This window comes from Populus alba, chromosome 14, assembly GCF_005239225.2.
Source record: "Populus alba chromosome 14, ASM523922v2, whole genome shotgun sequence".
NCBI classification, from domain to species: domain Eukaryota; kingdom Viridiplantae; phylum Streptophyta; class Magnoliopsida; order Malpighiales; family Salicaceae; genus Populus; species Populus alba.
Genome location: NC_133297.1, coordinates 8,535,151 through 8,558,605, shown reverse-complemented (window position 1 = coordinate 8,558,605; position 23,455 = coordinate 8,535,151). Strand labels below are relative to the sequence as shown.

Below are 23,455 nucleotides of genomic sequence, written 5' to 3'. Positions count from 1 at the left end.
CCCAATCACTCCTCTACCCCACCAACCATCCATTTCAATTGCCATCAACGGAGCTGGCTTAAAATAGCGACTGGTCAATAGATGAACGGTCGGTGAGCGGCAGCGTTTACCCTCTCCTTTAAAATATATTTTTTTAAAAAAAATTTAATTTAATTCAATTTTTATTTTTTAAATTAATTAATTTTTTATGTTTTTATATTATTTTTATGAGATGATGTTAAAAATAATTTTTTAAAAATAAAAAATATTATTTTAATGTATTTTCAAGTGAAAAACACTTTAAAAAATAATTGCTAATATAATAACAAATGAGCTTTAACATAATATTTGAGAGTACAACAATGATTTTTTTTAAGTATTTTTTATTTTAAAATATAATAAAATAATATATTTTTTATTTTTTAAAAATTATTATTGACACAACACATTAAAATAATCTAAATAAATAAATAAATAATATTTTTTAAAACATAACTCAAATACAATACCGAACAGCACCGAAGCCATGCCCCAGTGATTATTGTACCAATATTTTGGTCCAAAGAAGCACTCTTTCTTAGTAATTTTCTATAATTATATAATTCATATGGATAAAAGGGGTGGCTGAAGAAATTATAAAAACAAGATTTTGCAGAGGAAAATCTTTTTTTTTAGTAAGCTTTTGCAGAGGAAAATCAACATCTCCTGGTAGAAGAGAAGCATGGGGACCACTCACTCTCATCAAAGGATGACAGATGTCTTGGGTTTGATGGGACGATGCCATGTGTAAGCACGGTCAGAGCTCCTACTTTTCGTACTGTTTTTTTTAAATGTTAAATTAATATTTTTCTAATAACTTCTTTTTATAATTCTGATTTTGATAATATAAAAAGAATTAAAAATACACTATAACCGATCACTATGTGGTGACTCTATGTCGGGCCGTTGTTGGATGGACCCCATTGGGCCCTGGGTGTTGTCACACCACCATTCCCATGGCTTTGTCCTCAGCAGGAGTAGAGATTGCGAGCTCTGAGAAGAGCTAAAGACGCGGACAGCTGTCCTATTGAACGCGGTTGTATACATCATCGTCATCCAAGGCAGCCTCGTGGGCCTAATGTGGCCAAATTTATCCAACATCCTTATCCACCACCAGAACTACCCTTCATATCGTAAATATCAAGGAGGGCAGTTTCGGAAATTAAAGTGCTATTCAGAGCACTTGTTTTATGTGATTAAAAAGTATCAAATGAAAAAAAAGTTGGTATCGTAAAGAGCACTTGTTTTCCATATTCCAAAGCATTATTATTTTTGTATTTTAAAAATATTTGTTATTTTTTTTCTTGTTTCAAATTAAATTATTTTTTGATGATGCTATATTGTTATTATATGCTATATTGAAAATAAATTAAAAAAAATATTTTAAAAAACTACTTATTTCATTAAAGGTTAAAGGTTAAGTGAGAATAATTAATGTCAAATCTCAACTCACTACCTAGATACTCTAAAAAGTGAAAAAGTAAAGGAGCGCCAGTAGCTAGGTTGCAATTTGTGTAGCGCCACTAGGAAGGAGGAGCAACCATGCTATCCATTATTGGAGGCTTCCGCTGAAAAGGGGTAGTATTATGGAGCCTTTGAAAAACATCCAATTTCAACTCAATCATTATGTTTTTGATGATAGCCAGTCTGAGTGAGATTCGCCACTCGGGAAACCAATTGGGGACACACATGCTCGGGGCTAAACAGTGCTAGATCGACTCTCTACTCATTTTGTTGGATCCCAGCTCCACTCCAAAACCAGAAGATAAAAAGACTGGGAAAACTGCGGTGGAAAAGCTGAACAATGGCATCCATGTTTTTTTATCAGCAGCAAGAAGCATCGCTCCGTCGCCGTGGCTAGCAGCAGCCACAGCAAATCGGAGCCTTGAAGCCGAATTTCGGTGCGTCAAATGGACCCGTGAGCATTGCCTTTATTAATACCTGTTTGGACATTTCCGGGACATCGTGCAGGCAGGTCTCTGTCCGTGTTCCTTCCCTTGGTGCACACTTGCTCTGATATTGTAGCAAGTCGTGACCCATTAACGTTAACGAATCCCAGACTGTAATTATCTGTGATTACGTGTCATTAACCCAGTGGCGGCAGGGGCACTCACTAATCACTATTTACACTGATTCTGTGAGTCAATTGTCTTTAATTTGCCGTGTGCATTGCCAATCCAACGTGTTTAATTTGCCGTGTGAATTTCAATTCAACGAGTAAACGTTGTTTTAAGGTGTTTTTTATTTAAAATATATAAAAATGTAATTTTTTTTTATTTTTTAAAATTTATTTTTAACATTAATATATTAAAATAATTTAAAAATAAAAAAAATCGAATTTTTATAAAATGCTGTTTGAACCAACTCCCAGGAGCGTCTTATTACCGAAGCACGGATGTGACGTCGGATTAGCATTTAAAATGTCTCACAAACAGTCCTGATTACCAAAACATCCCTCCCAGTCAAATCCTTTCAAACAAGAAAAGCTAAGCACAAAGTGACAAGTGGAAAGGGCATTTTAGGGATGACGAGCAAACAACGTTGCATAAATATGAATGTTTGGTCCGGGAAATATGTTTACGCTTCACCTTATCATGAAATGAGAAACGAATGATTCACAGAAATCCGAAAGCCACAATCATTTATTTACCTCTCCTGCCAAAGCGCTACCCTCTCTTGTATTCCTTCTCTTTCCCTTTCTTTGATAAAATTGCAACACTTTATGTCCTTCACTTCACTTTACTTTCCTCTTTTCTTTTCTTTTTTGGTTCTTTTCCTGACACACCGATAAACTTTTGATAAGCTAGTGATCATCAGGGCTTGTCAGTTGGCAAATGGCTTCAGATGAGAGTATGACCTTGCTTTCTTCTTCAGTTCAAGAAGATGATCCATTTGATCATGACACGGATGATGGGTATCAGCCTCCTAGTCTTCATAACCTGTCAAGGTTGTCCATGTGTACAAGTTCCATGTACACTAATGAAGATGATGATTATCAAGATTGTGAAGGGATGAAGATGTTTCTTTCAAGATTGTCTGCAGAGAATTTTGATGCTGATGAGGAACTCTCTGATGATCATAAAGAAGGCAATAACAAAAACACACTTGACCTCTCTTCAGATTCTGATGAAGAACCAGGGTGTTACTCACTTCCAGCGACACCACCTCGGAGGAGAAATCGCGGTGGCTTGATAAATCAAGTACAGTTGATTGGAGCGAAAGATTATGCCAGTGAGAATGAAGCTCAAAAGGGTATCACGAGACAGAAGATAAGAAAGAATTTGAGGAAAAGAAGGGTCATAAGAGAAAGGTGGATGGACAATAACAACATGAGTTTTAAAAAGAAGGAAGAGGAGATGACGGGGGTGAGTAATTATGGGTATTGTACTAGTTTTAGCGGGGAGAGTGAAGGTGGTGGGTTGGTAGTGATAACAAGGCCGAAAGGAGGGAGGAGGTCGTTGTGTATGGACTTGGATGAAGTGAAAGCTTGTAGGGATCTTGGGTTTGAATTGGAACATGAGAGGATGCTTGAGATGCCTGGTCGTGTCTCCCTTTCAGGATCTACTCTCGATACTAGTAGTGGTGGCAATTCTCCTATTGCCAACTGGCGCATCTCTAGCCCTGGTTAGTATACATTTACCAATAACGTCTCTTGACTTTCTCTATGTACGGTATGCCTACACATTGCAAAAGATAGAATCTTTGAAATGATTTATGGACCAAAACTTGAGATGGGTGATTAAGAGTTCTGAATATGACCAGAACTGTCACTAATTCCGACGAACTGCGGGCTGTTGAGTTTCACATGCTATATTTTCAGTGTTGCTTATAATGGCCTCAAAGTTAAAACTTTCGTGTCTAATTGAGTGTGGAATTTGTTATGCAGGTGATGATCCGCGAGATGTCAAGGCAAGGCTCAAGGTATGGGCACAGGCAGTGGCAATTGCATCTGCATCTCGACATGGTAGCGTCTGACTAGTGATGCTTGCGGATTCTAATCTATACTTTTTTGTTTTCATTTTATTTTGTGGGGTGAAGGGAGTTTACCTTACCTCTTCATTTTCTTTCCTCCAAAAGAGTTTAATTTGCCTCTCTTTTTGTGAAGGTTACCTTCATTTTCATTTCTAGTTGGGTTACTGGGATTGAAGTTGGAGTCGAACATTATTTGCCCACTACTTTACTTACTTTTGTACAGCTTCCCGCTGTTGTAAATATCACATGAACACTGGGATTGGAAGCGTGAAGATGGTAGTAGACTTGAAAAACATAGTTCATTACTTGTAGTGTGATTTTTGAAGGTTTTGTATACGGTTTGTCTAATTGTTTGTTGTTAGATTTGATTGATTTGGTGCTTGCAGCATTTAGATTGAGATTATGTTACATTGTGTATCCAGAAAAGAAAAAGGAAAATTACATTGTATCGAGTTATCTAGGGCCTTGCATGGTTATGTTATTGGAGTATTGAGTTTGCTTACAGAAAGAGGGTTGTTTCTTTTGAAACATAGAAAGATTTGCAGAGCTACTTTTAATCTAGGCGCACACCCCTTTACTTTTCAGGATAGAAACCACCAATGCACGTGCTCACGAGCTAATGATAAAAAACTCAAAGCATTTTAGGTCCAACGCCCAGAAATCTTGGGTACAAACATATACGCTTGTTCGTTTTCTTCGACAGTAGAGTGCCTTGCATATTTCCAAGTACAAATACCCGGGCTCATGAAGTTAAGGATGTTATACCTATCCCATGAAAATATAAAAGCTTGCAAAATTTGAGTTCAAATAGAAATGGAAAATAATCTACGCAGAACCCATGACACAGTAAATTTTAAATAAAACGCAGACAGATCAAAATTGACAACCTCTAGAACTAGTGTTAAGTTCTTGTAAAATCTTCTGCTTGAAATGCAATAAGAAACTCAGGACCAGCTGCAAGAGCATAAGAAATGCAATGACCGTTAAAAATGGTGCCTTGAGCCAATGGTTTCATATGGCTGTGAGCAAACAGATCTACACACCGTGTCTTTATCGATATGGACTTGAAGACAAATGTCACCGGAAAAACTTAAACCCCGTAGTGCTTATAGAACATAATGACACCAAGAAGATGATGAGCAGATTAAATGGGGTTGAAGTTAACCTTGTAGACTGGGAGAACGTTATGTTTGAAACAACATCACTGCAGAGGGAGATACTAATTTTAGTTTTCGTCAGTTGAAACTCAGTAAAATGGTGCATGAATTATACAGAAAGAAAAGAAACTGGACGATGACACAAGCTATCACCATTCACACGACTCGAAGCATATCACTTGTGGGTTACATGGTGACACCCGGGACAGAACAAATTAGTTTGACATATGTTCTCGGTAACAGCAATATTGACATTGTACCCATGTAAATTCAATTTTGGGATCTAAAGCCAGCACACACACACACACACCATCTTTCAGCATACCAGTGTCATAGACTAATGATTCTGACAAAAGAATAGAGCGTTATCTAGTGAACAGAATTTAAAATCTGTGATTGAATTGAATTTTCTGAAATTCATGGTTTATGATTGCTGAGCAGGAGGAAATGACAGCAGAAGCAGGAGGCATGATGGCTGAACCATGACCTTGGGTTTTCTATAATATCTCGAATATTCATTTCAACTTGATGCCCGGTGAACTTTTATGTTCTACTGGGACAGTAAAATACAACAGAGAGATCACGTGTCCATACACATTAAGGAAGAGTGATGCTATTCACTGCATTCACCCCGCCAAGTGATGTCTTAATCATCACCACAAACAAATGTTCCAAGTTCTACATGTGTCACTCAGGGAAATGAATAAAGAAGAAGCCATGAGGAACCGATGGATAAGTTATCACTCACTTGAAAACTAGATTATGGCATGTGTTGTCACAGGGGTATGGACAGTCAACAGCTTTAACATCTTCCCGATCAAAATACCAGTCTCCAACAGATTGTGCAATCCTCTGCATAGTGTGAAATTTAATTAGTGCAAGCTTTTAAGTTCCATACATGCACGCACGCAAGGCATCCTGTGCGTGTTCATCAAATCACACTATAAATGCGAAATAATTTCATCGGAGATTCCATCCGTTCTATGAAAAGAATAAGGGTCAAACAGATCACATGTGAATATCTATTCTACATTTACTATAATGCCTCTGTCTAAGAAATTTATCAGCCATACCTTGTTCCCTATACGTGGAGAATCATCAGCGAACCATGTATCTTGTCTCTCAGATTGGCAATGAGCAAAACAAGAATTTATGAACAAACCATTTTGATTGGATGATGAAAAGACTTTTATGGCATCCAGCATTTGATTCCTGAAGTCTGTTCGATAACAGAGAAAGGACAGACCACTATATATATGAATCATGAGTTCTGAGTCAAACTGAATATTGATGCAGGGATTAAACAACCAAGAAAAAGAAAGTTTATTTCAAATTCTACCTTGCAGAAATTGGATCTGTGATGAATTACATTGTGCATTATTTTGTCTGCATTCTTTCCATGTACCATGAGGATCAGCTGATGATGGAGCTAAACTGGACCGCAGCTGCCAAAAAACAAAGAGAAGAAATTTTACTCAAGCTATCCAACTTTCAGGAAATGACCTGGCCCATAAAATGTAACCACAGTGTTGATTTGATGTTTCACCAGTGTTCACATGCAATTTCTTTAGCCCTTTTCCCAATGGTTGCTCTGCTGTTCATTCTTTTCTTCTCTTCTGTTTTCTTGGTTTTAGTACTATCTCAATTTTTAAACCGAGGACTCTTCTACTTGCCTTAGAAATAATGTGTCAGTCGTGTCTGCTGATGGCTTCTGGCCTTCGGCTCAAGTTGCAACAAAGAGGGGTTGAACAGGGAAAAGTTTTATTTGAACTAAACTCAAACTGGTAGGTTTTGGCAACATGAAACATTTTTCACCAAGCCCCTACCCTCAGGGTAAAAAAACTAATTACAACATCTTTTTTCGAATGTAGCAAAAGACCTACTGTTTAACGGCATGATAGCTGTTTGAGAAAGTATACTTGTTATGTGGTACATAATCCTTTCCTTGTTAGCTATTAGAAAGAAAATTTGAAGATAAAATGATTACCTGCCATACATCATAGGCTGAATTGAGAAGAAATAGAGGAGTCCTTACAGCAGCAACCAAATTCTGGGGAAAGAAGCACTGAGGAAGGGGGGAGAGAGAATAATAAAATCTCTGACATTAAAATGTACTCATGCAACTACTCAATAATCAAGTCAGAAGATTACCGAAGTTGGATCTAGGTGGTCAATACAAGTACTTGGCAGACTCTTTTGCACTTCCTACAATTCATCCATATACACATGGTCAATCAATGGCCAAGTACCAAGAAGAAATGTATTCAATGGAGAGATAATACCTACAATTTAACGCAACGAAGAAAAAGGTGAACCAGCATATTAATAACTATCAGATCAAAGCATTCAGATTCTACAAGGATAACACAAAATGATTCTACTTAAAAAATTGTTTTCACCAGCATGGAAATTGTTTAAAGATATACCTGTAAGCTGACTACACCACTATAAAAGTTTTGCAGGGTGTGCCCACCTGATATATCCATTCTGCAGAAGTTCCATTAAAAAAAAAAAAATCATCAATGACATATATTTCAATTTCACTTAAGAAGTTCATGCACTGATAGAAGCCATCAAAAAGAATTAAGAAAAGCTTCTTACGCATTGAGAAACATTCCAGCATCACTTAAGCATTTCACTTTTGTAGACTGTGGAAATAATTCCCTGAATTCATCACAATGAATTATGGATGCCAAGCCCCCAGCAGAGCATCCAGAGAGAAGAGCCTAAAATGCATTTGTGGACTAAATTGAATGGAACTGAAAGAACAGTATAACATTCAGAAAAGACATGATAAATTAAAATACCTGAGTGGCATTTTGCATTCCTTTAGCCATTAAATATTCCATTGCAGCTGACCAGATACGTTGTCCTCGAAAATAAAGCTGTGAAGCCTGAAAAAGTAACTCAAAGAGTCAATGCAATTTCAAATTTTAGAAGGGAAAATAAACTTTAAGCCAAACTACCTTGAATAAAAATAAAATAAGAGAGAGTTGTATTGATCAATAATATTGGATTGTTAAAAATGGTTATATTTATGTAGTGAATACAAAAGACTAAGACAACAAATCAAACCAAATTACAATCATAGATAATCTGATCTCCTTAATCTCCACTTATATTATAATCTTTGAATGATCTTATTTGATTTCTTGGTTATCTTTAACTGCTCCATAATCTTCTTTACATTATATTCTCTAATAAATCTTTCCATAGCTAGCATAAAGGAAACATGACGAAAAGGGAGGCAAATCCTCCATACCAACAAAAACATTTATTGTCACAGTTTCAAAACAGAGGAACCAATTTTGGTTTTTCATATTCCTTTGTATGATACTGTCATTCTATGACATGTGCAAAATTTCAGGCCACTGAATCAAATTGATATATGTACATGGGTCCGCAGGAAAACAAATAATCAGCCAGAGTTTCTAGATGAACCCTGTCAAGCACCAAAATTCCTGACATTCCTGCGGATTACATGTAAAATTTGGCAAATGCAATGCTATGAGAACCTTACAGAATGCTAAAACAAAAAATATGAAGACACAGCCTATGCTAAAGATCACTATAATACACGACATGCTGCTTCAGTATGTCAGCATTGAAGTTATAAAATGCCCTCGAAGTACAGCTCCTGATATATCTGAGGATAGTACCTCTTCAATTAAATCATTTAACCAAACCAATTATTTTCAGCATGCCATGCAGCAAGATGCCAATTAGAGCAATTTAGGCAAACCCTTATATTCTATCTGTAATAGTTATTCGAGAAATAAAGTACAAGGAGCAAACATTCCCACCAACCTCATTCTGACTGTCCCCGCTAAAAGATGCGCCATCACAATAACGTACCTTAACTCTGTTCCAGTTAAAGAAATCTGTATGCATAAGAAACCACCACTTTTACAAACAATGGATCGCCCTTACAAACAATAAGCCAAACTTCTATTGAAATAGCCAGAGTATGGAGTTTCCTAGGTTGGGAAGAAACCTGGATTTTCTTCTGCTTTATCACTTAATATTCCAGTGAAAGGTAATTGTTTTTCAAAAAGTTTTGATGAACCACGACGAGTAGTTTTGCGGTAAACACAATCTCTAATGGTATTGCACCACCCTCCTCCCTGCATCAAGCCAGAGACACCGAAAAGTGAATCACATTTATCAGCTATAACGAAGCATAAAAAAGAAGAGACAGGAAGACTAATATTCCTATGCAAAAAATGACAATTGGCTTGCTCTTGAAGATTCCAAACTTAAAAGACAATGCTGCTGCTATTGTTGAATGGAATCTAACGAAGCCAGTTCTGAAATTGTTTCGCATACCTCTAAATCAACGAGCCAGCTATCTTTTCCCGTTCCAGACCCACGATCCAAGTGGTAACCGGGCAGTGTTCCATCCAAACAGACTGGTACAAGAAGACGTAACAGTAAAACATCAAGCAGTCGACTTCAGATAAAACAAGAATGGCCTCACTTTCAATCTGTAAAATAATCTCCTCCTCTTTGAAGATATAAATGCAGTAAGATTACACAATATCACAGACTCTATTTAAGAACTATAACATCTTTAAAGCAATCAACTGTATGCCAAACAAAGAAATTCATTCCTGAAAAGAAATGAGAGAGAAAAAAAGAGAGACAGCCCAGTAAATCATTTTCACAGTAGTATTGATAACAAGAGCATCCAATTCCAACAATGGACACAAGAATTAAGGAGAGAAAGGAAGTACCAGCTCCACTGGAATCAGCTCCCTGAATAAGAGTGAGGCCGACCATGAGAGGTTTATCAGTAACAGAGGAAGAAGGTGAGATAGCCGCATGGTACTCAAGGAAGGAAAGGACTCCTTCCCTATCTTTCAAATCTTGAAAAACATGGTTAGATCCGCTCAAAACATTCCCAATTAAAGTAAACACGAACAAGGACATCACATGCACCTGCTTCATCCTTTCTCTCTCTTTGATTCTGTTATCTAGCTACACACACACACACACACACCCACACCCACACCCACACACACACAATTTTGCCTACACTTGGCTAAAGTTGTTTTATTGCCGTGTAGCATTTGAATTTTCTATATAATGAGTTACTGAAGATGAGATCCGGGATCTTTTTGTAACGAGGCGCAATGAAAGACGCCTTCCTTTTGCTGAGTTGCCACTCGCTCTCACTCACTGTTTCAAAATTAACAATTTTAAGCTAAAGTCAACTATTATACTGTTTGGCACAGGAGACCGTTGTCGTTTTTTCTCTTTCTTTTTATTCATTTTTTTTTCTTTTTCACGTGGACTTCAAAGTTCAAAGCTCGCGTGGCTGTTATCGTCACAAAATTTATTCTTTCCTTTCCTTTCTTATTTTTCTTTTATTCTATTTCAGAATCCGAGCATCATTCTTTATATTAAAAATACTCTTGCTTTAAAAAGAACTAATATTATTTTTAACAGCATACCATGCGAATCGCCGTATAAAATAAAAAAGAATTCGACTCCTCTTAACCCTTTCATTTAAGAGTTAAGTTTGGATAGGATATTTTTTATATTTAAATTTCATTTAAAAAGATATTTGACATTGTGATTAAGTAGTGTTTTTTAAAAAATATGTTTTTTTTTTAATTATATATATATATGTGGATCATTTTAATGTGTTTATGTAAAAAATAAATTTTAAAAATTAAAATATATTTTTTATATTTTCAAATAAAAAATATTTTAAAAAATAATATATATCACCATACCAATTACCACCTTATTGCCTTTCATGAACTTACTTTTTTTCTTGATATCCTGAACATTCTAAAATGAATTTGCATATAAGTTTTATTGAACTTTTCCTGTTATTAGAGAATAATAATTTAATTTTTTATTTTATAAATTCTAATTCAGTTTTAAATTTAGTATATTATTTGTCTTCATGAATATAAAACAATTTTGTTTACAAATAAATCTGTTTAGAAATGTAGTTGCGGTTGCTTTTCAAAATATTTTTTATATTGTATTGAAATGTATTAAAATATATTTTTTTAATTTTTTAATAATTATTTTTTAAATCAACACATCAGAACGATTCAAAACATATAAAAATATTAATTTTTAATAAAAAAACATTTAATTTTTTTTTTAAAAAATGGTATAATCATGTTTCCAAACTTGAATCAAGAATTTCAAGATTTTTTTTTTTGATGCTATAAATTTGATTTTAACATATGGATACTTTTTAGTACATTGTTATGTAACTTTTTCCGTACGTGTTTGGTTTTTCATGAAAAAGAAAACCCTGAACCAATACTTTCCGTCAAAGCACCGAAAAACAAAAGACTAAAGATGTTCAGACAGAGAACTTGTTTGCCATCAATGACTTTTTCTCTACATTGATGGGTAAAGTTTCAGACATCTATTATTATTATTATTATTATTTGGTTAGAAATCGAATAATTTACCTTCCCAAACCATGTTCTTAAAAGCTGGCCCATATACTGTTGCAAGAGCAATGAGTTTGGTTTGTAATTCATATATTGAGTTGTATGTATTGATCTTCACATGCGCCATAAGTACTTCCTTGAGGTTGAGATGTCAGAACTTGCAAGGACTTGGATTCCTCGCAGAAAAAGAACAAAAATAATATCAGAGATAATGCTGGAACCTCGTGTCCAGGCTTCAGACGACTAATCGTTGTGCATGAGGGCTCCATTCTCCAAGCCCGGTGGGCATGACTTCTGATGCACCAATATCACTCATCATTCCAAACCTTGGGGTGACAATGATGAGGCGGCACAGCCTCAGTCCGCCACCGGACGAGGTGCACGGCCTTTGTAGAAAGCTTTCATGGAGGAGGGGTGCTACTGCTTTCCTCCAACTCCATGTTGGCTCATCATCTTCCACCTTCCGTACCCTGGCGATTACCAATACTTATTCATGTACTGACATAAGATTCTGTCACACTCTGACTCTTTTGGTGGTGACGCACATGCTATGTGCACTTGTATTGTCAAAGATGATTGAAGAGATACAACTTTGTTACCAGCCAAAGTCTTGAGAAGAGGGGAATCAAACGTGGTAAGAAGTTAGTTGACAAGTTAGCTAGTAGTTAGGAAGTTTGTTGGAATTAGTTAGGATCAACTAATTTCAAGTTAGTCGATAGTTTAATCCTTGTATAAAAAAAATTATATATAAAAAAGCTTGAGGTTGAGGAATAAGACTGAATAATTTAGTAGTGTGAATTGTTAGCTCTATCTTTCTCTCAAAATCTATTACTTCTCCCTTAATTTTCTTCTAAAATTTTATTTGTCGGGAAAGATCCTTGATAATTGATATAAGAGCAAATAATCCCTGGCCAATCTTTAAGAGTTTAATTAAATTAATCAAAGAATAAACATGGTGGATAACAATTTGGTGAAGGTTTTGAAAGAGCACGACAAGAGATTTGAAGAACAAATACAAAACATTCATAACTAACTTCTAAAAATCAAAATATATTACTTCTCCCTCAAAAAGCATCATTTAGTTATTTTTTTTTTCCTCCGACTTCTTCGTGTTTTTTTTACCGCAATCGCCGCGGGGGGGGGGGGGGGGGGGGGGGTGGGGGGGGGGCAAAGACGAGGGAGCAAAAAAAAGAAAAGAAGAGACCAATAACCTAAAAGTCTAAGGCCCAACTGACTCAACCTACAGCCCATTATCCGAAGATCCTAAAAGGCAGCCCAGAATAATTAAAACCCACCACTAAAAGGCCCTCAGTGTAGTTTTTTTTTTCTTTTTTCTTTTAATAACACAGCCAGCACGATAAAAATTATTTTCGAGTCTATTTTTCTATAAAAGATAAACAATACATCAGAAACGCATAACAATTCGCCACCGTCAGGATTAAAATAAAAGCTACAAAGATCAACTTGAGTTAGGTGCAATTCTGGGAGGAGGGTAAAGTGTCGTGGGAGCAAACAATTAGAACTTGGTTGTTTCCGGAAATTAATTTTTTATCCGGCGAGGAGGAGGTAAAAAAAAATCGGATAGCTGAGATGTTAAAGTAGATAGGATTATAAAATGTGTTTTTAGTTTAAATTTTTTTGTCTATTAATAATAATAATTATGGATAGCAGGTATAAATCCTGTTTCGCGAGCTTACTTGAAATACTTTATATGTAAATTTTTTTTTTTATATAAATTCTCTATTAGTTAAGAGTTAGTGCCATCCTAGCTTAGCTAAGAAAGAAGAAAATTGAAGAAATCTCAATTTTTGCAAGGGGTGTGACTTTCGAATTTTAACATCTTTCAATGTTATTTTATCTTTGCAATTTGACGTCATCCACACCATACTGTGACTCGGAGTAAACTCATCTCTGTTAAAATGGCAACAAACTGTAAGAACTGAATCGTGGTGCATTTGAGGTTTTGGTCTAGCGGTGAAAGAGGCTTGTTCTCTTTCTTTGTATCAGGGTTCAAATCTTATTATGCATGCATGTTATCCCTGCGGTGCCTTATATACTTACTGGGTTTGTAAGATATTCAGTGGATCGTGGGATTAGTTGTAGTACACGTAAGCTGACTTGGACATCCATATAAATTAAAAAAAAAAAAAAAAGAGAAAGAGAGAGAATCGGGGTACTTGAATTTGTCCCCACATAGACAACCAATTTTACGTTCATTTTTGGAATGCCGAAAATTTTTTGCTTTAACCTCTTTTCTAACTTCTAGCAAGCCAATTATACTATGTTTTAAGATGCGTAAGAAAAACATTATATAGATACTATATATATAGGCTTATTATTTTATGAATTATATTATAAATATAAAATGTTTGTATTATAAACAGCACTATAGTACTATAAAAGTGTTTTCCTTTTTGTCGAGTGCTGTTGGCCCAACTTTACAGCAATATCCAATGTTATTAGATTAGACTCAATCACCAGATTAGGATTATTGGGTCAAGCTTGATTACCAAATTCAAAGCATTTAAAATTTTTTTTATATTTGAAAAACATTATTATTATTTTTAGATTAACGTGAGTGTTCGGGTCAGCTTATATGTATCTTGATTAATTTTATGGATTCTAAAATTAATAATTATATAAATTTTTAATGATTTTAAAAGTTAAAAAACTTAAACCGGTAATAATTAAAGAGAAAAAAATATTATTATTAACAGGCTGTGTAGATATTCCTCTGTGTAGATATTCCTTAAAAATAATACGGTGCGTAATACTAGATATTAACATTTGCATGAGATAATATAACATTATTCTTACCTATGTATTACGCACCGTACCGAAAGAATAATCGTTGTCACTAGACTATATCTATATGTTATTTTATCATATCCCGGATCGATTCCTAAATTCCTCTCGAGTACTTATTCTCGATCTCGACAACCTACCAGCATATTTCCCGTTGCTTGCCCAAGCATCGACCCGTTCCTTTTCTTCTTCTTCTTCTTCTTCTTGCTTGAATTTATTATGACATCGATGCAGATAAGAGGTGGCCAACATGCAGTGGAATTATGGACGGGATTTTTGTTGATTTTTAAAGTATAAAATATGTTAAAGTATATTTTTTATTTTTAATATTAGTATATTAAAAATATTTTTTAAAAAATAAAAAACTGTTGTGTTCTGAGAAGAGATTTTAAAATATGCAACCAAACCCTACAGTGCAAATCAACATGCGAGAGTGGGTTGGGCATTTGGCAAGTCTCAAAAAGCACTTGCAAAATCTAAGACAGTGACTGATAACAGAAATATACTGGAAGATAATGACTTGAACTAGTTCAGAATTGTACCAAATGCAAATCAAATATGCTTACCACCTCAGATTCCGCACTGCCGATCTGTTTTTTTTTTTATTAACATAGATGTTTGACTAATTTATATATATCTTGACTAAATTTATATATTTTAAAATTAATGATCATATAAATCTTTAATAATTATTATATTAATAATTATAGGTTGGAATTTAAAACTACAGCAAAAGCATACCTCATAATTTTAGAATCTTATTACTGGAATACCTAAAGGATGTGCCATCTCTCATATTCCTCGTGTTGGTGGGTCATGCATGCATTTCTATATATAAATAGGTCCATTCAGCTACTACTGGAATGTGCGTCAGACCTGTTTTATTTTCCATTTCGTGGTCTTTGAAGGTTGTTTTTGCTGCACTCTGTTTCTTTAAATGATTTCTGTGTTCATTTTTGCTGCCCGAAGGAGGTTGATATTGATGCACCAAATTCATTGCCTTCATCATAATCTACATGAACCTGTTTCAGTGTTCCAATAACCACTTGACACGACACCTCCTGAAAATGGAAACGCAAGCCGAACATAATTATAACTTGCTATAAATTGGAAACTCTTGAGTGTTATTTAGGCCTCTACTCTTCCAACGGGTTCATTAGGTCCTTGCTTTCATTCTTTTTCTATCCATTCATTCACTTTGATTCCTTCTAAATGACTATATATGTTTAGCAGCGTTCCATGGTTATCATTTATCCGCTCTGCCAATGTGTTCGTTGTTCTTCTTTCTTTCTTTCTTTTCCCCTCGAGTTTGTTACAGTGCTGATTTTTTATGTCTTCCAAGTGGTTTTTTCACTTTATTTTGCCTTATTTAAGGTTCTCGAACCTGGGAAGTCTTACAGAAACCTTCTTGCAGGGAAACTTTTTAATATGGACACTGCTGAGAGGGCCAAAGGACCAAAATACGAGTGCCTGCTCTTTGGTACGTTAAAGCCAGTGATTTGTTAATTTGCTGACAAGCTGGGATATCCAACAGAGAGCTCACGAAATCTGATTTACATTTTCTTAATTTCTTAATTTATCTGTATAATTAATGACGATATATGCTTTCCAGACATGGACGATACTCTGTACCCCTTGAGCTTGGGTCTCAACTTGGCTTGCCGCAAAAACATTGAAGGTTAGACCAGTAGTACAGAAACAGTCATCACGGTAATCACAGGTGACCAATTCAATTACATCAATAATGCGGGTTGAGTTATTCTCTTTGCAGAGTTCATGTTGCATAAGCTACATATTGAAGAAAGTGAAGTTCCGAGGATGTGCTTGGAATTATACAGGGAACATGGAACAACAATGGCCGGTCTAAAGGTGAAATTCTATACTTGATTCTTTTATAGTAGAGCTCCCTTCTCTGCTGGGAGTTTAACTAATAAATCTTAACACAATGAAAACCAGGCTCTTGGCTATGAGTTTGATGACGATGAGTTCCATGCCTTCGTTCATGGAAGATTGCCTTACGAAACACTGAAGCCTGATCCGGTGCTAAGGAACCTTCTACTTTCCTTGCCACAGCGTAAAATAGTAAGTCAAATTTAATTCCTTTCTCTCCGTTCAAATGAAACATATTTCAGCAAAGTAGACATGGAGTACTGGTAACTTTTCTAAGATGTGCCCTAACGTTTTCAGATCTTCACAAATTCTGATAAGGCGCATGCAGCTGAAGTTCTCAAAAGGATGGGATTGGAAGATTGTTTTGAGGGCGTCATATGCTATGAAACCCTTAATCCTCCTCTAGAAACTGAAAATAACATGGATGCATTAGATAATGATGCAGTGATTGCAGGAGGTGAACCAGAGCCAAGTGACTTCGATGGTACTGCTGCCACTGGAAGCAAAAAAATATTAAAAAATGCATTAGATAATGGTATCAGCTCCAAGTCACGAATCCTCTGTAAACCCTCTCTGGAGGCCATCGAAGCAGCTATTCAGATTGCAAACGTGGACCCAAAGAAGACAGTAATATTTGAATTCTAACTTCAACCTGAAAACTAGCATTGTTCTGCTTCAAATTTGCAGAGGTCATGTGAAGTTATATATATCTCATTTCTTTTTTTCTCCCTCTTTCCTTCATTTCTTCTTAGATCTTCTTCGACGACAGTGCTCGAAACATTGCTAGTGGGAAAGCAGCAGGACTTCGTACAGTTATTGTAAGCTCTACAAATCACTGCTTTTCTTGTTATCATCAGCAAACACACAGCAGAACAGGCTAGTAATGTGTTTTTCAATAATCATGGCAGGTAGGGAGCTCAGTCCTTGTACCAGGTGCAGACCATGGCTTGAGGAACATCCACAATATCAAAGAAGCGATACCTGAAATATGGGAGGATGAAGGAGAGCAGACTGAGCAAGTTATCCAGTCCACTGCAGTTGAAACTGTGGTCCATGCTTAGGGTTTCCCTTCAGCTACCTCACATTTACACAACATCAAATCTGGTCATTGATAGCAAAGTGACCTAATGCCCAAAAGATGAAAAGGAAATAAAGTACTGATGGTAAATTCAGTCTTCATGGAAAAAATCTCTACTGTGAAACTAATAGCTCATTGTTTATGTTATGGGCATGTGGCACATTATACCACATGAATTCATGTAGCATTGTTGGGTTATCAGTGTGATACAAATGTTATATGCATTTATGTTCACTTAACAATACTATATCCACCTCTATCATGAGCTTACAAAACAGAGCTTGCATTGATTATTGTCCTGAACTACGCTCGAGTTCGGATTGTTAATGTATTTTCTAATTAAAATCATTATAATTATAAACTAAATTCAACTATATCTTTTTAAAATATCAATATGGTAATACATTACATGATATTTTTTTAATATTAATTGAGACAACAATATATTAAATTGATTTGCTTATAAAATCTGTGATTCGGATCATAAGACTATAATAAACCTATAAAAAATAAATTAAATTAACTTATGAAAGTTAATTCCTAGTCAATCTAGTATTAAAGGACATAATTGAAAAATAAATCGTTAAATTAAAAAATGATAAAAAAAATTACCAATTCAATACAGGTTAACCATCTAAACCTGCGACTTGAGTCATGAGATCGGGATAATCCTATAAAAAACAAGTAAGAAAAAATTATGAAGCTCAATTTTCCAACTAACCCAATGTTGAAGGATGAAATTGAAAAAAATAATTAAAAAAACAAATAAAAAATAACAACTCATGTCAACCCGGGCTAACCTATTAACCTCATAAAAAACAAATAAAAAAAATTAAGAAACTTCATTTCCAATAGATATAATGTTGAAAAACAAAAAACAAAAAGCTAAATCAATCAGACCGTGATAACTACACAAAATGCAAATTAAAAAACAATTATGAAGTCCAATTCTCAAATAAAAAATTATTCAATTACAAAGGACCTAAAAAAAACATAATCAACATAGGTCAACTTGTTAAACTTGTGACATGGATAATGAGATCAGGATAACTATAAAAAAACAATTAAAAAAATTAATAAATCTAATTTTCAACCAATTCAATATTAAAAAATAAAATTAGAAAAAAATCAATTAGAAAAGATGGCAAAAAAAAAAAAACCAAGTCAACTTAAATTGATGTGACAAAAAAAAAAAACCAAGTCAAGTTAATATCTAGTATTACGCACCGTATTCCTCTGTGTAAAGTAAAAGAGTGCTGAAGGCTGTGGGAGGGTGGTATTGGAATTTGATGATTGATTTGATAGATATTAACATTTGCATGAGATAATATAACATTATTCTTACCTATGTATTACGCACCGTACCGAAAGAATAATCGTTGTCACTAGACTATATCTATATGTTATTTTATCATATCCCGGATCGATTCCTAAATTCCTCTCGAGTACTTATTCTCGATCTCGACAACCTACCAGCATATTTCCCGTTGCTTGCCCAAGCATCGACCCGTTCCTTTTCTTCTTCTTCTTCTTCTTCTTGCTTGAATTTATTATGACATCGATGCAGATAAGAGGTGGCCAACATGCAGTGGAATTATGGACGGGATTTTTGTTGATTTTTAAAGTATAAAATATGTTAAAGTATATTTTTTATTTTTAATATTAGTATATTAAAAATATTTTTTAAAAAATAAAAAACTGTTGTGTTCTGAGAAGAGATTTTAAAATATGCAACCAAACCCTACAGTGCAAATCAACATGCGAGAGTGGGTTGGGCATTTGGCAAGTCTCAAAAAGCACTTGCAAAATCTAAGACAGTGACTGATAACAGAAATATACTGGAAGATAATGACTTGAACTAGTTCAGAATTGTACCAAATGCAAATCAAATATGCTTACCACCTCAGATTCCGCACTGCCGATCTGTTTTTTTTTTTTATTAACATAGATGTTTGACTAATTTATATATATCTTGACTAAATTTATATATTTTAAAATTAATGATCATATAAATCTTTAATAATTATTATATTAATAATTATAGGTTGGAATTTAAAACTACAGCAAAAGCATACCTCATAATTTTAGAATCTTATTACTGGAATACCTAAAGGATGTGCCATCTCTCATATTCCTCGTGTTGGTGGGTCATGCATGCATTTCTATATATAAATAGGTCCATTCAGCTACTACTGGAATGTGCGTCAGACCTGTTTTATTTTCCATTTCGTGGTCTTTGAAGGTTGTTTTTGCTGCACTCTGTTTCTTTAAATGATTTCTGTGTTCATTTTTGCTGCCCGAAGGAGGTTGATATTGATGCACCAAATTCATTGCCTTCATCATAATCTACATGAACCTGTTTCAGTGTTCCAATAACCACTTGACACGACACCTCCTGAAAATGGAAACGCAAGCCGAACATAATTATAACTTGCTATAAATTGGAAACTCTTGAGTGTTATTTAGGCCTCTACTCTTCCAACGGGTTCATTAGGTCCTTGCTTTCATTCTTTTTCTATCCATTCATTCACTTTGATTCCTTCTAAATGACTATATATGTTTAGCAGCGTTCCATGGTTATCATTTATCCGCTCTGCCAATGTGTTCGTTGTTCTTCTTTCTTTCTTTCTTTTCCCCTCGAGTTTGTTACAGTGCTGATTTTTTATGTCTTCCAAGTGGTTTTTTCACTTTATTTTGCCTTATTTAAGGTTCTCGAACCTGGGAAGTCTTACAGAAACCTTCTTGCAGGGAAACTTTTTAATATGGACACTGCTGAGAGGGCCAAAGGACCAAAATACGAGTGCCTGCTCTTTGGTACGTTAAAGCCAGTGATTTGTTAATTTGCTGACAAGCTGGGATATCCAACAGAGAGCTCACGAAATCTGATTTACATTTTCTTAATTTCTTAATTTATCTGTATAATTAATGACGATATATGCTTTCCAGACATGGACGATACTCTGTACCCCTTGAGCTTGGGTCTCAACTTGGCTTGCCGCAAAAAACATTGAAGGTTAGACCAGTAGTACAGAAACAGTCATCACGGTAATCACAGGTGACCAATTCAATTACATCAATAATGCGGGTTGAGTTATTCTCTTTGCAGAGTTCATGTTGCATAAGCTACATATTGAAGAAAGTGAAGTTCCGAGGATGTGCTTGGAATTATACAGGGAACATGGAACAACAATGGCCGGTCTAAAGGTGAAATTCTATACTTGATTCTTTTATAGTAGAGCTCCCTTCTCTGCTGGGAGTTTAACTAATAAATCTTAACACAATGAAAACCAGGCTCTTGGCTATGAGTTTGATGACGATGAGTTCCATGCCTTCGTTCATGGAAGATTGCCTTACGAAACACTGAAGCCTGATCCGGTGCTAAGGAACCTTCTACTTTCCTTGCCACAGCGTAAAATAGTAAGTCAAATTTAATTCCTTTCTCTCCGTTCAAATGAAACATATTTCAGCAAAGTAGACATGGAGTACTGGTAACTTTTCTAAGATGTGCCCTAACGTTTTCAGATCTTCACAAATTCTGATAAGGCGCATGCAGCTGAAGTTCTCAAAAGGATGGGATTGGAAGATTGTTTTGAGGGCGTCATATGCTATGAAACCCTTAATCCTCCTCTAGAAACTGAAAATAACATGGATGCATTAGATAATGATGCAGTGATTGCAGGAGGTGAACCAGAGCCAAGTGACTTCGATGGTACTGCTGCCACTGGAAGCAAAAAAATATTAAAAAATGCATTAGATAATGGTATCAGCTCCAAGTCACGAATCCTCTGTAAACCCTCTCTGGAGGCCATCGAAGCAGCTATTCAGATTGCAAACGTGGACCCAAAGAAGACAGTAATATTTGAATTCTAACTTCAACCTGAAAACTAGCATTGTTCTGCTTCAAATTTGCAGAGGTCATGTGAAGTTATATATATCTCATTTCTTTTTTCTCCCTCTTTCCTTCATTTCTTCTTAGATCTTCTTCGACGACAGTGCTCGAAACATTGCTAGTGGGAAAGCAGCAGGACTTCGTACAGTTATTGTAAGCTCTACAAATCACTGCTTTTCTTGTTATCATCAGCAAACACACAGCAGAACAGGCTAGTAATGTGTTTTTCAATAATCATGGCAGGTAGGGAGCTCAGTCCTTGTACCAGGTGCAGACCATGGCTTGAGGAACATCCACAATATCAAAGAAGCGATACCTGAAATATGGGAGGATGAAGGAGAGCAGACTGAGCAAGTTATCCAGTCCACTGCAGTTGAAACTGTGGTCCATGCTTAGGGTTTCCCTTCAGCTACCTCACATTTACACAACATCAAATCTGGTCATTGATAGCAAAGTGACCTAATGCCCAAAAGATGAAAAGGAAATAAAGTACTGATGGTAAATTCAGTCTTCATGGAAAAAATCTCTACTGTGAAACTAATAGCTCATTGTTTATGTTATGGGCATGTGGCACATTATACCACATGAATTCATGTAGCATTGTTGGGTTATCAGTGTGATACAAATGTTATATGCATTTATGTTCACTTAACAATACTATATCCACCTCTATCATGAGCTTACAAAACAGAGCTTGCATTGATTATTGTCCTGAACTACGCTCGAGTTCGGATTGTTAATGTATTTTCTAATTAAAATCATTATAATTATAAACTAAATTCAACTATATCTTTTTAAAATATCAATATGGTAATACATTACATGATATTTTTTTAATATTAATTGAGACAACAATATATTAAATTGATTTGCTTATAAAATCTGTGATTCGGATCATAAGACTATAATAAACCTATAAAAAATAAATTAAATTAACTTATGAAAGTTAATTCCTAGTCAATCTAGTATTAAAGGACATAATTGAAAAATAAATCGTTAAATTAAAAAATGATAAAAAAAATTACCAATTCAATACAGGTTAACCATCTAAACCTGCGACTTGAGTCATGAGATCGGGATAATCCTATAAAAAAACAAGTAAGAAAAAATTATGAAGCTCAATTTTCCAACTAACCCAATGTTGAAGGATGAAATTGAAAAAAATAATTAAAAAAACAAATAAAAAATAACAACTCATGTCAACCCGGGCTAACCTATTAACCTCATAAAAAACAAATAAAAAAAATTAAGAAACTTCATTTCCAATAGATATAATGTTGAAAAACAAAAAACAAAAAGCTAAATCAATCAGACCGTGATAACTACACAAAATGCAAATTAAAAAACAATTATGAAGTCCAATTCTCAAATAAAAAAATTATTCAATTACAAAGGACCTAAAAAAAACATAATCAACATAGGTCAACTTGTTAAACTTGTGACATGGATAATGAGATCAGGATAACTATAAAAAAACAATTAAAAAAATTAATAAATCTAATTTTCAACCAATTCAATATTAAAAAATAAAATTAGAAAAAAATCAATTAGAAAAGATGGCAAAAAAAAAAAAACCAAGTCAACTTAAATTGATGTGACAAAAAATAATTAAAAAAAAGTTTATTATAAAACAAAACTTAATAAACTTAGAAATTCTTTTCTATAAATTTAAAATTTTGCTATATTATTAAAGTACATCACTTTATCCCTACAGTAAATATAATCCGACAATTAATTCCTTAAAAAAAGAAATCTTCACGTATCAAACCTATCTACTGTACCCACTTACATTACAGAATCCTTTGAAATGCTATCTCTAAATGTTTTGACAACATTTCCTTTTCATGCTCTCTTCCGGATCAAGAAGTGGAGGAGAAAGAAAAGGAAAAAGGGCATCTCTCCACCTCCGCCCATAGAACAAGTAGGACTAATGTTCTCATTCTGACTCCCTCGTACATGACCTCCATCAACTAATGACAGCACAGACCAACCGAGACATCATCAACTAAATATCTCTATCAGATTGCTGCTGCCAACTGTTTCCTGTCTGTGTAATAATAACAGGGTATAAATATGCCCAAGCATCCCAAAGTTTCAGCGTTCTAATTCTCGAGAAGACAGCGTAAAACATTTCACATTAGAAGCACAATAACTGTGGAAAGTTCCCCCTAGATTTATAGCTTTTTTAAGAGATGATGAAGTTTGATATGCAACAGCCAAAGGA

At 34.8% G+C, this 23,455-nt stretch overlaps 4 protein-coding genes across 9 annotated transcripts; 3 read left to right on the top strand and 1 right to left on the bottom strand.

Annotated features, from left to right (window-relative positions):
• Positions 1-2,588: 2,588 nt before the first annotated feature.
• LOC118041143 (uncharacterized) lies at positions 2,589-4,338 on the top strand. Its single transcript, XM_035048302.2, has 2 exons — positions 2,589-3,642; positions 3,905-4,338. Exons 1-2 carry the CDS (start codon positions 2,853-2,855, stop codon positions 3,991-3,993), a joined length of 879 nt encoding a protein of 292 aa, XP_034904193.1. The 5' UTR covers positions 2,589-2,852; the 3' UTR covers positions 3,994-4,338.
• Positions 4,339-4,610: 272 nt separating this feature from the next.
• LOC118041141 (pectin acetylesterase 6) lies at positions 4,611-10,301 on the bottom strand. 3 transcript variants are annotated; one of them, XM_035048300.2, is made up of 14 exons: positions 9,881-10,299; positions 9,474-9,556; positions 9,142-9,271; positions 8,955-9,028; positions 7,955-8,041; positions 7,749-7,873; positions 7,574-7,634; positions 7,299-7,352; positions 7,135-7,212; positions 6,487-6,592; positions 6,221-6,366; positions 5,896-5,999; positions 5,034-5,194; positions 4,611-4,944 (listed from the first exon to the last, which is right to left on the bottom strand). In XM_035048300.2, exons 1-13 carry the CDS (start codon positions 10,092-10,094, stop codon positions 5,068-5,070), a joined length of 1,389 nt encoding a protein of 462 aa, XP_034904191.1. In that variant the 5' UTR covers positions 10,095-10,299; the 3' UTR covers positions 4,611-4,944; positions 5,034-5,067. The 3 variants fall into 3 exon arrangements, with proteins under 3 accessions (XP_034904191.1, XP_034904190.1, XP_034904192.1); XM_035048299.2 differs by having other exon boundaries at positions 4,611-5,194; XM_035048301.2 differs by lacking the exon at positions 7,299-7,352 and having other exon boundaries at positions 4,611-5,194; positions 9,881-10,301.
• Positions 10,302-15,219: 4,918 nt separating this feature from the next.
• LOC118041144 (uncharacterized protein C24B11.05) lies at positions 15,220-17,566 on the top strand. 3 transcript variants are annotated; one of them, XM_035048304.2, is made up of 8 exons: positions 15,220-15,282; positions 15,789-15,854; positions 15,987-16,052; positions 16,146-16,243; positions 16,331-16,456; positions 16,562-16,891; positions 17,017-17,082; positions 17,173-17,566. In XM_035048304.2, exons 2-8 carry the CDS (start codon positions 15,803-15,805, stop codon positions 17,323-17,325), a joined length of 891 nt encoding a protein of 296 aa, XP_034904195.1. In that variant the 5' UTR covers positions 15,220-15,282; positions 15,789-15,802; the 3' UTR covers positions 17,326-17,566. The 3 variants fall into 3 exon arrangements, with proteins under 3 accessions (XP_034904195.1, XP_034904196.1, XP_034904194.1); XM_035048305.2 differs by lacking the exon at positions 15,220-15,282 and adding an exon at positions 15,306-15,534; XM_035048303.2 differs by lacking the exon at positions 15,220-15,282 and adding an exon at positions 15,594-15,643.
• Positions 17,567-19,604: 2,038 nt separating this feature from the next.
• LOC118041145 (uncharacterized protein C24B11.05) lies at positions 19,605-21,868 on the top strand. 2 transcript variants are annotated; one of them, XM_073404367.1, is made up of 7 exons: positions 19,605-20,156; positions 20,289-20,346; positions 20,441-20,546; positions 20,634-20,759; positions 20,865-21,194; positions 21,319-21,384; positions 21,475-21,868. In XM_073404367.1, exons 1-7 carry the CDS (start codon positions 19,916-19,918, stop codon positions 21,625-21,627), a joined length of 1,080 nt encoding a protein of 359 aa, XP_073260468.1. In that variant the 5' UTR covers positions 19,605-19,915; the 3' UTR covers positions 21,628-21,868. The 2 variants fall into 2 exon arrangements, with proteins under 2 accessions (XP_073260468.1, XP_034904198.1); XM_035048307.2 differs by lacking the exons at positions 19,605-20,156; positions 20,289-20,346 and adding an exon at positions 20,349-20,355 and having other exon boundaries at positions 20,449-20,546.
• Positions 21,869-23,455: the final 1,587 nt, after the last annotated feature.